This window comes from Centruroides sculpturatus, unplaced genomic scaffold, assembly GCF_000671375.1.
Source record: "Centruroides sculpturatus isolate CEXI.00-Female unplaced genomic scaffold, Cexi_2.0 scaffold202, whole genome shotgun sequence".
Lineage (NCBI taxonomy): Eukaryota > Metazoa > Arthropoda > Arachnida > Scorpiones > Buthidae > Centruroides > Centruroides sculpturatus.
Window position 1 is genome coordinate 835075 of NW_019384441.1, and position 13614 is coordinate 848688.

General features: G+C 31.2%; 1 protein-coding gene across 3 annotated transcripts in view; it reads right to left on the bottom strand.

Annotated features, from left to right (window-relative positions):
- Positions 1-10221, bottom strand: part of LOC111620173 (lamin-B receptor-like) — a 45969-nt gene extending 35748 nt beyond the window's left edge. The window contains exon 1 of one of the 3 annotated variants that reach the window (XM_023362057.1): positions 7-129. In XM_023362057.1, coding sequence (XP_023217825.1) covers positions 7-61 — 55 coding nt within the window. In that variant the 5' untranslated portion in view covers positions 62-129. Of the gene's footprint in view, positions 1-6; positions 130-10135 lie in introns of those variants that run through there. The other 2 variants (XM_023362058.1, XM_023362056.1) reach the window with 2 other exon arrangements.
- Between the last annotated feature and the right edge of the window lie 3393 nt (positions 10222-13614).

Here is a 13614-nt window from a genome sequence, read left to right on the forward strand (position 1 = left end):
TTTTACCAGAAGCAATTCTTGTATTTTTAATTGCTATTAAGTGTAAGATCAACTTCCTCATAAAATTATTAATTACTTCAAATACTATTTTACCTAATGATAAATCTGTACAATCTGTCTATGTGATAACATGAGTGAATTAATTTTCCATTATCTTAACACAATTGTAATTCACAAAAATATTTATATAAAATTTAATAAAAAGGAAAAAGTATAAATTTTCATCAGAAAAAGGTAAGTGTAAAAAATTTTTTAAAATAATTATAATTAAATTCATAGGTTTTATACTTAATCTTAAATAGATATTTGTTATATTCCTCAATACTATTTCAAATTTGATGTTTTCACTAAAAAAAAATTTTTGTAGGCATATTTACAGTATAGAAAAATGTTTTAACAAGCAAAAAAATTTCATTGAGCAGGTTATTTTTACTGACTTTTTGAAATTTAGACCCATGTTCAATAATTACACTAAAAAAAAAATTACATGACTACCACAAAAGAAAATGGAACAAACTATTCTTATTTGAGTAGTTCATTTTATTTTCTACTGTGGAATAATTGAAATTGTTCTCATCTAATATCACTAAAGATGGCATTGAAGGTGTTCCAAAATATTTTAAAGTGAATTAAAAACTAACTGCTTATATGAAAGTTTATGCATTGAGTTGTTAGAACAAAATATAATAGAAACTCAACATTTTTCAAGGAACTGATGAAAAAACACATTAAATTGCAGAATAGATAAAAAATCTGAATATCCTTAAAAGCATGCTAGAATATATAAATACATGTGTATATGCATTCAGAATGGATAAAGTGAAGAAAAACACACATTTCAGTACAAATGCTTCCATGAAAGCCTTTATTTCATACAATGTAATGTAAAAATTATTTTTTTGTGTAAAACAGAGATGCCAAACTTGTTAAAGCTATCTTTTGAAAGTAATAAAGTATACTTGTTCGTTTCCTGTTGAAGACTTGATGTGTGTTCATCATGTATTTCTAAGTTTGACACAAATTTTTGTCAATATCATGTGAACATACAATATATTTTCTTTTCTTTTTGAAAAACATTATTTGAAGGAAACATTTATTTAGAGATCATGTTTTCAATGCATTAAATCCTTAAAATTCACAAAACTGAAAGAAACTAAATGTGGAAATGTTAACATTGGAGTTTGTGAAGATTTGACAGGTCTGATGAAAAAATATGTAAAATACAAAAAAACACTGCACCCCACATGTATCTATCTACTCCAGCACATTAAAATAAAATTTTAGTGTGCTGAGGTAGGTAAGAGTGGGGTGCAGTGTTTTTAAAGTAACTGTTCCAGCTTTTGAGTGTGTTTAAAATACAAAAATACATTAAGTTTTACTGTATTAATTTGCCCAAATAATAAATTTAATTTTTATTTCATTTGACTATTAAATAAATCTATCATGTTTTTCATATTCATTGCACAATTTCCTCAGTTATACATTCAAATTAAAGTTTTAAAGTAAAAGTGTTTAAAGTTTTTCCAATTAGTCTTCATATTAATACAGGTAACCCCCGTATAACACGGTAGTTACATTCCAAAAAATTGCCATGTCATGCGAATCTGTGTTATACGAAACAAAGAACTAATACGAAAAGGAGGGTTAGGTTCCAAAAATTAAAAAAACATGCTAGTATATTTTCATAATTAAGATAAATATCTTCATTTAGATTTTTTTAAGTGATACATATTAATATAAATTAAACAACGTTTTCTTCGTCATCACTAAAAACACTATTAATTAACCGAGAGCGTTTTCTTTTTGGCAAGTTATCCTTATCCTCTGAGCATTTTTCTGCATTATCTTCAGATCCATGCTTTACCATTTGCAAAAAGTGTGTAATTTTAGATTGCTTGCTTCTAGTTAAAAGGTCTTTATAAATTTCCTTATATGGTGCTAAGCACTTATGAAGAATAAAGCAAGTATGGAATAAGGGAAAAACATTCGGCAACATCAGAAGCAGAAGCGTCGCCATCTGGCAACATTGAAACAAGTTTCGAGAAGGACCATGTGTATCGACAGAAGGCGAGAAGAGAAAATTTACATACTTAAGTACTAATAGTTCACGAAAATAATAATTTTCGTGAACTATTATTACTTAAGTATGTAAAAATTTATTACATTTCCTGTTGTACGAGGGTTTTACCCAATTCTCGAACCGTGTCAGAGTGAATCCGTGCTATAAAAGTACCGTGTTATACGGGGGATGGTACCAATTCTCGAACCGTGTTAGAGCGAATCCGTGCTATAGAAGTGCCGTGTTATACGGGGGTTACCTGTACTTTGAAAAATTTTTGAATTATTAGAAAATTTTAGGTTTATTTAAATAGAAGCCATAGTTACCCACATGACATCTATCAGACATCATGACCTATAATTGAAACTATTATTTTAATTTACATTTCTCAATTTTACTATCTCCTGATAAAATGTTTTTGACATTATCAGTTAACATCAGTCCAAACTGTAAAAATGTAGCATGCAAATTACTATCTATACCGAGTCCATTAAATTAATAATCTACATATTAAATGCTAGACAAATACATCTGTTACAATGCCAAGTGTTCCCTCATATCATCTAAAGCATTACTTTGACCATACAAAACTTTCAGATTACTTTCATTCTATTTCATTAAATTGTATTATTAGGAATAAAAATTATGAGTTATCAATGGCAAAAATTCAGGATGCATAGTAAGATTTTTAGTCTTATCATATTGAAATATTACCAAATGATCACCTAAATAATCAGGTTATAATCTCACTAATTATATTAATTAATACTAAGTAATTTGCTACTAGAGGTAGACATTTAGACATTAAGTGCTATCTCTTAACTAAATTAATAATTATAATTTTAATAATTTATTAAATAATTTAGAACAATCTGGAAGTAAAGAACTGACCTGGGACGGGGCTCAAACCTGAAGCCTCTGCTTGCTGTGCAGCAAACTTGCCAGTCGCGCCACTCAGACCCCAAGCAAACCTTTGCTTAAGATGTATTTAAATTTAGATATAACCTTACATGGTTAATTATAGCCTGATTGTTTAATATTCCTATCACATTTTAAATGTTTTATCTGCAAGTACAGTGGGTGATCGGTTAACGAACATAATCCGTTCCAAGACTTTGTTCGCTATCCGAATTGTCTGTTAACCGATTATCGATTTACCATAGGTTTTAATGGGAATTTAATTAATTCGTTCTGGAGACTCCCCCAAAATAAAAAATATATACTTTCTTTCTACGTTTATTTTTATGTAATAATAAAAATACGTGTATACACAATCTTGCATTTTTATTAGTCATGTTTTTTCCGTTTGAAAGGGTTAAAGAATCTGTCTAATGTCGATTGCTTTTCTCTCATCTTCAGGATTTTTCCTAAGTAATTAATAGCATTGCAATTGTAGAAATCCCCAAGCCTCAACCTGGTTTGGATGCCATTCTAAGACCGTTGTTCTGACATCCTCACACTTCTTCAAAGGATCTTTAATAACAGATATCGGCATTAATCCTCTTTTTCAGAAGAAAACATATCTCGCCGAGTTTCTTGGTGTTCTTCATTCAAGAGTTCTTGGCGTTCTTCTGTCGTCAGATCCGTTTCAGGTTCCATTATGAACTCTTCGATGTTCTTTATTTCTCAGATGTGATTTTTGTTACTCCTTTAGCTGCTTGAGTCTTCTTGATTATACAGTATTTTTCTTAAATAAGATTGAACTGCGGCCTACTGTAGACCTGTTCACGCCATACTGCCCAGCAACATTAGGCATCTTCTGCCCACTCTCTACCTTTGCTATTATACTCTCACCTTTCGAAAAAAAAAACAGACGCAAAACTTAACGAGTGCCTACCCGACAGTCTCGAGAATATATAAAAGAATTATTTTGTCATAAAAATAAAAGGCTGGAATTATAAGGGAGAGTTTCAAAGTTCGGAGGAATACTATCCGATCGGTATATACCGGCTTGAGTGTCGATGTCGACGTCTCCCACACTCCGAAAAGTTCCGAATTGTTGCCCGAAGACAAGGAAAGTCCAATCGATATTCGTTATTTTACGTCGCTTCTTCTTGTGTTTGTTATGTGGGATGTTCGTTATCCGATCATGTGTTCATTGTCCGAACATAAAAATCTTTCGCGAAAGTGTTTGTTATCCGATTTGTTCGTTGTCCGATCTGTTCGTTAACCAATCACTCACTGTATATAAAAAAATCATATGGCTAGGTGTAGAACAACAACTGTTCATACTTATCTTGCTATGCAACTTCAGAAATGAGTTGGGGTGTTATTCCTAGCAATGAGAAATAGGTACACTACCTCATAAAAACATTCATGCTTACTAGTTAAAGAATTTTAAAAATATACAGGTAAAATTAATATTACAAGAATGATTTTCCAGAATCATGTACATCTGAGAAAAGTATATGTAGCATAGCCATTTAGCAATGCTCAAGCTATTAGGCAAATATAAATTAAGATATAGAACACTAGCTCCTAAATTAGCCAGTCTTTCTTAAACTGTTCCCCGAGTCTACAAAGTTTTAGTTTATGAGACAAAAATACATAGTAGAATCAAAGATAAACTGAAAATAAATTGAGATTGTACTACTATTAACATAGTAAGTTATATTAAAAGTAATTTTTACAAAAGATCAGTTTCAAAATAAACATCTGCAGCAACATGCATTTAGGTACTGTACTACTTTAATTTAGGCGAATTTAGGTACTACTTTTTTTTCACGGAATCTCTTTCCCGTGTCGTCCTTAGTCACTCTCCCAAATTTGGCAACAGTCTGGATGTTAGATTGCTCTACAGATGTCTCTGAGTACCATCAATTTAAAAAAAAAAACACCCTGTATATCTTTTTAAGAATTGTTAGTTAATATTTATTTTTTAAATCTGATGAAACATCTGCATTTGAGATCTATTCCTTATGTTTGAATCTGAAGATTATTATTATTAACAATTATTAAAGGTAGGAAAACATCTGACATTTTCTGCTCAGAAAATTTACAACAAAAAAACATGTTTCAGTCACTTTCCTGTTTTCTTTTCTTGAGCAGGGATACATTAGATCACCAAATAAAATATGAGATTATTAGTAAATTGACAATTTAACTAATTCAGGGCTATTTTTTCAATATGTCCTATTTTCTTCTGGATGTGTTTATTTCTTCAATTATATTAGTTATATTTAGTTTTTTTGAACTGCAATTTGAAAAAATTATAGATTATAAATTCCCACTGTCATCTGTCTGTCAGTCCATCCTTCCTTAATGATAAGAATGATGTTAGATAGTTGAAAATCAAGACCAGATATGGAAAGCTTAGAGGCAGGAAGCTTCAATTAACTATATACAAACTTCTACTTTATGCTGGAAGTCACATTATTTCAATCAAAAATTTTCTCCTGAACAGAGTTAGATATATGACTGGAATAACTTCACTGTTAACAGGAAAGGTATGATGTACAGGGGCAAGACACTACTAAATTTAAGTGATTTGTGATGTGCCAGATATCCGTATCCGTTTAGCGTGCTTTTTAGCGGATCTTTAACGGATCTTTTATCTTAATGAATTTCATTACTTATGTGAAATTTTAAAGATAGATAGCAATTAAATACTAATAACTTCAATTCAAATCACTTTTTATTTCTTAAAATCACATATTTGGCACATTCATATTGCAAAAATTAAATATTTAAACATTAAATATAGTAGGTTACCAGTATAAGGTATTAATTTAACTATCTTTATAGTGAGATCAAACCTCTAATGCTAATTGAAATAATCATCATGGTTATATTATATTATATTAACATNTAAATTGTTATAAAATAATATAAATTTTTTAATGATTTTAAAGCCAAAGATTGTTATACAATTATTAAATCCATTAAAACAACATATGTAAAGCAAAAATACATATTATGGTACTATTAATAGCACAATTGTAAAAACATGTGTCAAATAGATTTTTGTTTTAATATCATTCATTTAAAATTTCGTATCATTGCATGCTTACAATATTAAAGACTAAATGACAAAAAAACACTTGTTTTATACAAACTTCTAGACAAATTACCGGTGCACATAAACACCATTGCTAAACCTTTACTTCGTTTGTGTTTTCAATCTTTTATAAGATTGAAAATGTTTGTTCATTTTTGTAATATGTCTTACAGGAAGTGAAAGTTCAGCAGTGGTGTTCACTTGTTTTATATTATATTATAATAATAACTGTGACCTGGAGAAAAAAGAGAAGTGATGTAGCAGGTTATTCGTAGGCTGGATGGCAGTGTGTACAGACGAGGTGAAAATACTGGGAGTCGTATTAGCAACGACCAGAGAGTTCAGAAATAAGTTGAGAAAAAATGTCCTTTTTTAAGGTCATATTGACAACAGTGGAAGGAAAAATCCTAATTATTGAAGAAGATAACTACAGTTATAGGAGTGTGTTATCCCACCCAACAGTACGCATAAACAAGCCAAAAAAAAGGGACAAAACCCCGGGTATCCCTATTTCTATCTTATCTACCATTTTTTCTGTCTTCTTAATTCTATCCCTTTTTCTATTATTAGTGTTAAGTTAGTGTTTTAAGGTTTCGGGTTATATATATTGTCGCGATTAGGATCTGTATTGTACATATGCTTTGGATACAGCAATCTATTATTATCGCTGTAATTTCGCATGCTACTGTTTGTACCGTGAAGTTGGAATCCCCTGAAATATAATCTGTATAAAGATGCAAAATAGTTTAATTGGCAAATTATATCAATTTTTGTTACTTTATCATGTCTGCCTTTGTGCTGAATTCTAATTTTGCACATTATAAATAAAAATACGCGCAGTGCAAGTCAAAACACATCGTGTTACTAATGCAAAGCACCAACTATCGGTCCAAGATCACACGCACCAGTGCCAACTGAGTATGAAAATTGAGATCCGTATTCGCGGATCTATACACTAATGATCCGTATCTGTATCTGTATCTACGGATATACATTTTTAACGATCCAGCACATAACTAATTGTGATGAAAACTTGCAGTCTGGAATTGTGACAATATCACAATATTGTCAAAATTCCAGTTTTTTCTGTAGTCTTGTCTTGGATATTCTTGCAGCTATTATTGCATATTCTATGTTTTCTACAAGTAGTCTTGCATATTTAGTCAGTGGTGTTATTGTTTTCATTTTTGCCATTTCAATACCTTGTTTTAATCTTTTTTGTCCATATCCATGTTTCACAGCAAATTTCATTATAATCTTATACAGTTTTATATACCACTGTGATCAAAAAATATTGGGAATGGTTCAATAAAATGCAAAATTTGATTTTATTCATCAAAATTTATTTCATCTCCTTCAAAATAATCCCCCTCCTACTGTAATGCCCTTATGTCAACATTTTCTTCAATCTTTGAAACATGCTTTAAAGTTGTTTTCATGACACCCCTTCAGAACTCCCAGAAAATTTTGTTTTATGGCATCAATCAATTCAAAATTACGACCACAAAGCAGAAATTTTAGTCCAGGAAACAGGAAAAAGTCACACTGTGCCATATCCAATGAATTTTTGACCAAAAATTCACAAACAACAGCAGTATTGTGAGCAAGTGCATTATTTTGGCACAAAATCCATGAGTTTTCTTGCCACAAATCAGGTCAATTTCCATGAATTACTTCATGCAAAAGACAAAATGCTTCAATAAAATTCTTTGTTGATAGTTGGGCCAGTCAGAAATAATTCATGACACTATAACAAAGCAAAGTCAACATGACCTTGATTTTTGACTGACTTTGACATGGTCTTTTCAGTCTTGCTTCACCTTTTGTGTGCCATTCACTTGATTGTTGAGCTGTTTTGGTGACAAGTGTAGATCCATGTTTCATCACCCATAATGATATATTTTAAGAACAATTTGCCTTGAGAAAGCATTTCTTCAGCCACTCAAACATGTTATTGTTTTTGAAAAAAAATTCATTTTCAGGATGACTCAAGCCTAAATGATCTTTTAAAATTGCTCCACAAGACCCAAATGATACTAGAACATGTTCAATAATGTCCCTAATTGTTAAATGACAATCATTGAGCACCAAATCACTGACATGAGCAATGTGTTGTTCATCAGTTAAAGTGAATGGTCTATTATGGTCAGTTGTGGTTCATCTTCCAACACATTTTCTGCCTTTCTTAAACATCTTGTACCATTCAAAAATGCTTGTTTTTGATACACTATCATCACCAAAGGCTTTTCGCAACATTTCCAATTATTCTGTAGCAGCAATTCCATTGCATAAACAAAACTTAATGCACATTCTTTGTTCAATTACACTTAATATTTTGAAAAACTGTCCTAACAAGGCATTGTCCTAGTATCCATGATAATGCTGTTGATGAAGAAACAGGGAAAATTGACATTACTCTTAATAAAATCATACCAAGTTCAGTTAAGAAAGGTATAAGGAGTTGGTACCTATTAATCTTTCATGGACTCATTGAGGGTTTGTGTCATGATTATTTATGTTGAATGATCCTCATTGAAGATCAACAAGGAAAGATGACAAAAGAGTCTTCCTTGAAAATCTAGAAATGCACCTAATAATTAATATGTTAACTTGGTAAGCTAAAAAGCTGATTTGCCTACTGCATTGGTTTCAATGAAAATTAATGAAACCTCCTGCTCATAACTTTTGAAATGTAGTTTGTCCACTGAAGGAATTAATAAATTAAAGACAAAAGAATTCCAGGTTATTTGACTGTCAATTTGGTTGATATGAGTAATAATTACATGTGGGTCAGGGTAATTCACCATTAGGAGTTTATGTTAAATAAAAAGTTACAAGTGAAAGGGTTATAACTGTATTGGTTATTTTAATAAGTTAGATCATAAATATAAGCTATATACCTTTAATTAACAATGAAAAAAGTCCATAGCTGAAATACAGAACTGTAACTAGCAAATTTTTGTGCACAAGAAAAAAAAATATAAACCTGTACTTTTAATATATATATTCACTTTAAATTATTTTTAAAATAAAATACGAAGTACAAGAATTTGAAGTTTAGTATGATTTCATAAAAATATGTCTGTTTTTATCATGTCAAAATGACACAAGAATAGTAAAATGTGTAATTTTTCTATATACCTATATATATAGAGAGAAAAATCTTATTAATCTAATTGTTATTAAATTTGTGATTAAATATATTTTATTTTTCTGTTTCAAAATTTTATGAAACTGTATAATTTCTAAAAACTATGTATAATTCATCATATTGAATTAACTTACTTTAAATTTATCATAAAAATTTTTATTTTTTCATTGGTTTCTTTGATGATTTTGTGCCATAATTTTTTTACAATAACCAATATATAATATATATAGATTAAAGGTTAAGTAGTTTTATGATTTTTTTATTTATAGAGTTCTTTAAATGAATGGACCCTCAAATATTCTATGTATTTTGGACATGTCTAGCACGTACGTCTCTATTGTAAATAAAATTAAGAGAAAAAACGTTGGTGTATGGCTTATAAATTAAAATTCTCTTGTCATTTAAATTTTATAAACACAACTTTATCTTCTTTTATATTAGCTGCAAAGTAGCATTTTATGTATTATTTGAAGCAAAGTTGATAGATGTTTTATTACACAGTTGCTATAGTAACGAGCATTTGTAAACATAGTTTTAACAACAGTTTTTTTCCTCTCGTTTTCTTTCAGAACCTTAAAATACACGTAAAGTGCAACTTCTATAGTTAAAAAAAAATGTTAAATTTGAAAATATTAGCTTAATTAATTACAAATTAGAATAGAAATTTAATGATTAAGTAATTGGAAAGCGAGAAATAACGAGTGTTTCCGCCTTAATTTGCATTATTTCATAAATAAGAATGCATTTCCGTTAAACATTGCTCTGCAATATACAATAATTTCACCATTACAAGCTAAATTTAAATTGATAAAATAGTGAATTAATAACGATCAAAAGAACAGTACTTGTTAATTGAGACAAGGGTGAGAATAATATGTTATTTCATGCAATGAACATCGTATTTTAATAAATACGTAGTAAAACGTACCTTACGACGATCGTGCGAAACAAAATACTCCAAAACGACGCTTGAATTTGTCCGAGCGGGAATGCATTCTATTGGCGGATAGGAACGGCGTCGTCGTATAACGAGGTCGGTGATTGAACTATTCGTAATGGTTTTAACCAATTAGGTGGCTGGTAGCGATTTAAATCGTACACGTGTTGTTAGTAAAAACAATTATGGAATGTATAAAATTGAACCGTGTATTATATTTCGTTGGAGAAAATAGATTAATTATAGTCTATTCTACTTAATAAAATTGTAATATATAAATTAAGAATATCAATTTATAAATCTTGCTGTAATAAAACGTTAATTGATTAATGGAATGATAAATATAATTGTGATTTTAGACAATTTTCAATCTAAAATTTTCTTTGTGCGGAAAAATACGCGATAAACATTAAAAGATAATTTTCATAATTATTATTTTACGCTGCTCCGTGTGCAGGTAAAACCTGACGAAATGCTCGTTAATAAATTTTAGTCAGTTTATATTTTATCAACAAGCATTTCGAAAGAACGAAAGATTGGTACGTATAAATATTTCTTTTTAAAAATATTAAAATAAATCTGAAACATTTGTTTATATAAAAAACATATTTTTCTAAAATTGTATTGAAAAATATGTTATTTACAACAACAGTTAAATTCTCCTATTTTTAAAGAGTTTATAACAATAATACATCATTTCTCTGACCAATCAAATGAATTCCATTCAATAAGTAGTCTATCATCATAACATGGACGAAATAGAACATTGCATTGTTTGACGGAGAAAAGTTTGATATTCTTTATTAATATAAAATCAGATGAATAATTATTTATTTCACTAAATAGTTGATGAGAAAAAAATTTTAAAATCTAGTTAACAAACTGGTTTTTCAACTTTATTGTAAATTAAGCTTTTAAGTAAGCTCTATGGCAGAGACGGAGGCAACCTTCATCCTATCATATGGCTTACTAAAATTTCTGAGCAAAGTCTACTTTACTGGCCCAGATTTTAGTAGTTGCGTTCAGTGCCGGCCCGAAGCAAGTTTTAGGATGGAGCGAGATCCTATTATGGCGCCCCCTTGGTGTAACCTAGGCGGGGTGGAACCCCGCCCACGCACTCGACCCACGCGCGTCTCAACAGATAAGGCAATTAACATACTGGCCACATGCGTACAATTAAAATATCAAAAAGTAAAAACAATATTTTTTCCTTTAATTTTCTTTACCACTGAGGCGCCCGATAGGACTTAGCGCCTGGAGCGACTGCTCCGTTCGCCTTATGGTAGGGCCGGCTCTGGTTGCGTTAACCCAGATATGCCAGATCTGTCAACTCACCGCTCTGGGAGACATAGGATAATCGAAAAACATTAAAGATTTTTGAGATGTGGTTTGTAAATGATATGCCTTGTAACTCCCTCACCACCCTGCTGTGAAGATATTGTGAAGATAGATATGGCCGAGCCTTTGGCATAGCCTAAAGAGGGGGGAGGAAGGGTATGGAGAGAGAGGGGTGGGATAAAGTGTTTGAAGGGAGAAGGAAGGGTATGGAGAGAGAGGGGTGGGATAAAGTGTTTGAAGGGAGGAGGAAGGGAGGGATCCCATAAAGACTAGCACCGGGGTCAATTATTAAAAGGAATAAACAAGGTGTTACAAATTTGTCTACAGTGACAGATAACAGAAATTTGTCCCGACACAGTAAAATTATTAACCTATACATAATTTGCCAGAGAGACCGTGAGTGCCAGACCCTTGCGGCATACAAAGCAGGTACCGGAACCCAATTGGCGGGTTGAGAAGTAGTTTACAGAAAGTACGGCCCTCCACGTAGGAGGAACAGGACCGAGACTGATTACAAATCAAAACCGATGGGGCCAAAAGAACAGAAAGNATAGGAGTGGTGAATAGTTTCTAGCAATGTAAACAAATGACCAATTTTCTCTGTTTAGAAGGTAGTTTTGATTATTTTTCTCCTAGGATGCTTTCTGTTTGGGTTAATGTAGTGTTTGACTCAGATCGGCCGAACTAATTTAACTTCGGATACGGGTAAGGCCGGGTAAAATGATACAGGCCTACACATATATTTTTTGTTAAGTAAGGTGTATAATATAGGATATTATACACCTTACTTAACAAAAAAAGTATATGAATTTTTTAAAATTAAACTTAACCAAACGGTACATTATGTACATATTTAGAAAAAACGGCCCAAATTGTATACGGCCCATGTGGAATTTTCCACATTTTCCACATGGCCAGTCCGCCCCTGTGTATGTATATATATATATACTGTAAATTTGGCCTCTTTCAGACCTGAGAATTAAGAAGACAGGGGCGCCCATACATTGAAGCACGTGCTCACCTCTTTTCGTCTTGGTTACCCTTTTCCTAACCCCCCAAGAAGTCCCAAACAACAGAAAATTCGCGACTTCCAGACTATTCTGCAAATGTAAAAGAAACTAATAAACGATATTTGCCCATTGACCCATGCAACTTTGTCGTTATATACCATTCCTTGTTTTCAAGGCCAAGTTAGTCCCAAGTGCAACCAGTGCCACTTTGTGAGAAGGGCTGATCTGACGTTGAATCATAGTTTGGAGCTCCTTGCATAATGTACGATGCCCTTTTTTTATAGCTTGTGCGTCCCGTTTCATAGTCTGCAGGCGCCGCTGTAAGAAGGCTTTTCTTGGTGATATCCATCGTGGGTTGGTCCAGGTCATAATTGTGATCAGATGGTGTCAAACATGGTCAGACAAGCAATCTAGCTGTTTAGTTTTTTTAACCAATAAAACAACCCGTTGCTCACCCTACTCTAAATTCCTGCTTTTTCGCTAATTACACGTTAATTAAAAGATATTTTTCATTATTTTTAACAGGACTAAAGTATTTTAATTTTTTAGAATCTCCAATAAAAAAAGTATGTATTAGTAAAATAAACGCATGTATTGTACTTTTCAACCAACGAGTTAGAATATACAACATAGAATGAATGTAGCAACACCATGTTTAAAGAAAATTGAAGTGTGTGAAGGCAACGAGGTAGAATATTGTAACTCATTATGTAAGTGTGCAAAGGAAAGGAAGGTTTTAACCTCTAACTGAGATAATGTGAGTCGAAATGACTTTACTTAGTTTTTTTAAAATTTTGAAAGTAAATAACAAGATATTTCTTTCTTTAACCCTTAATTTAAACGTTTCTAAACAAGACAATATATTCTGTAGCGATAAGTTAAATGCATTTCTAAACATTCTTAATTTTACTTTTCCCGGCTGCTTTGTATACATAACAAGGGAAAGCATTAGAATCGTGTCAAATTTGGTCCTCAGAGTTTTTTTTTTTTTAAAAAACTCATCACTATCCTCAAAATTAAGCTTTTTGCCACTCGATAACAATTAAAATTATAAAAAGTTATAAGTAAAGGTTTCTTCTTCCAATATTAAAACTAGTGATATTTATCACGTCTTTCTTAATT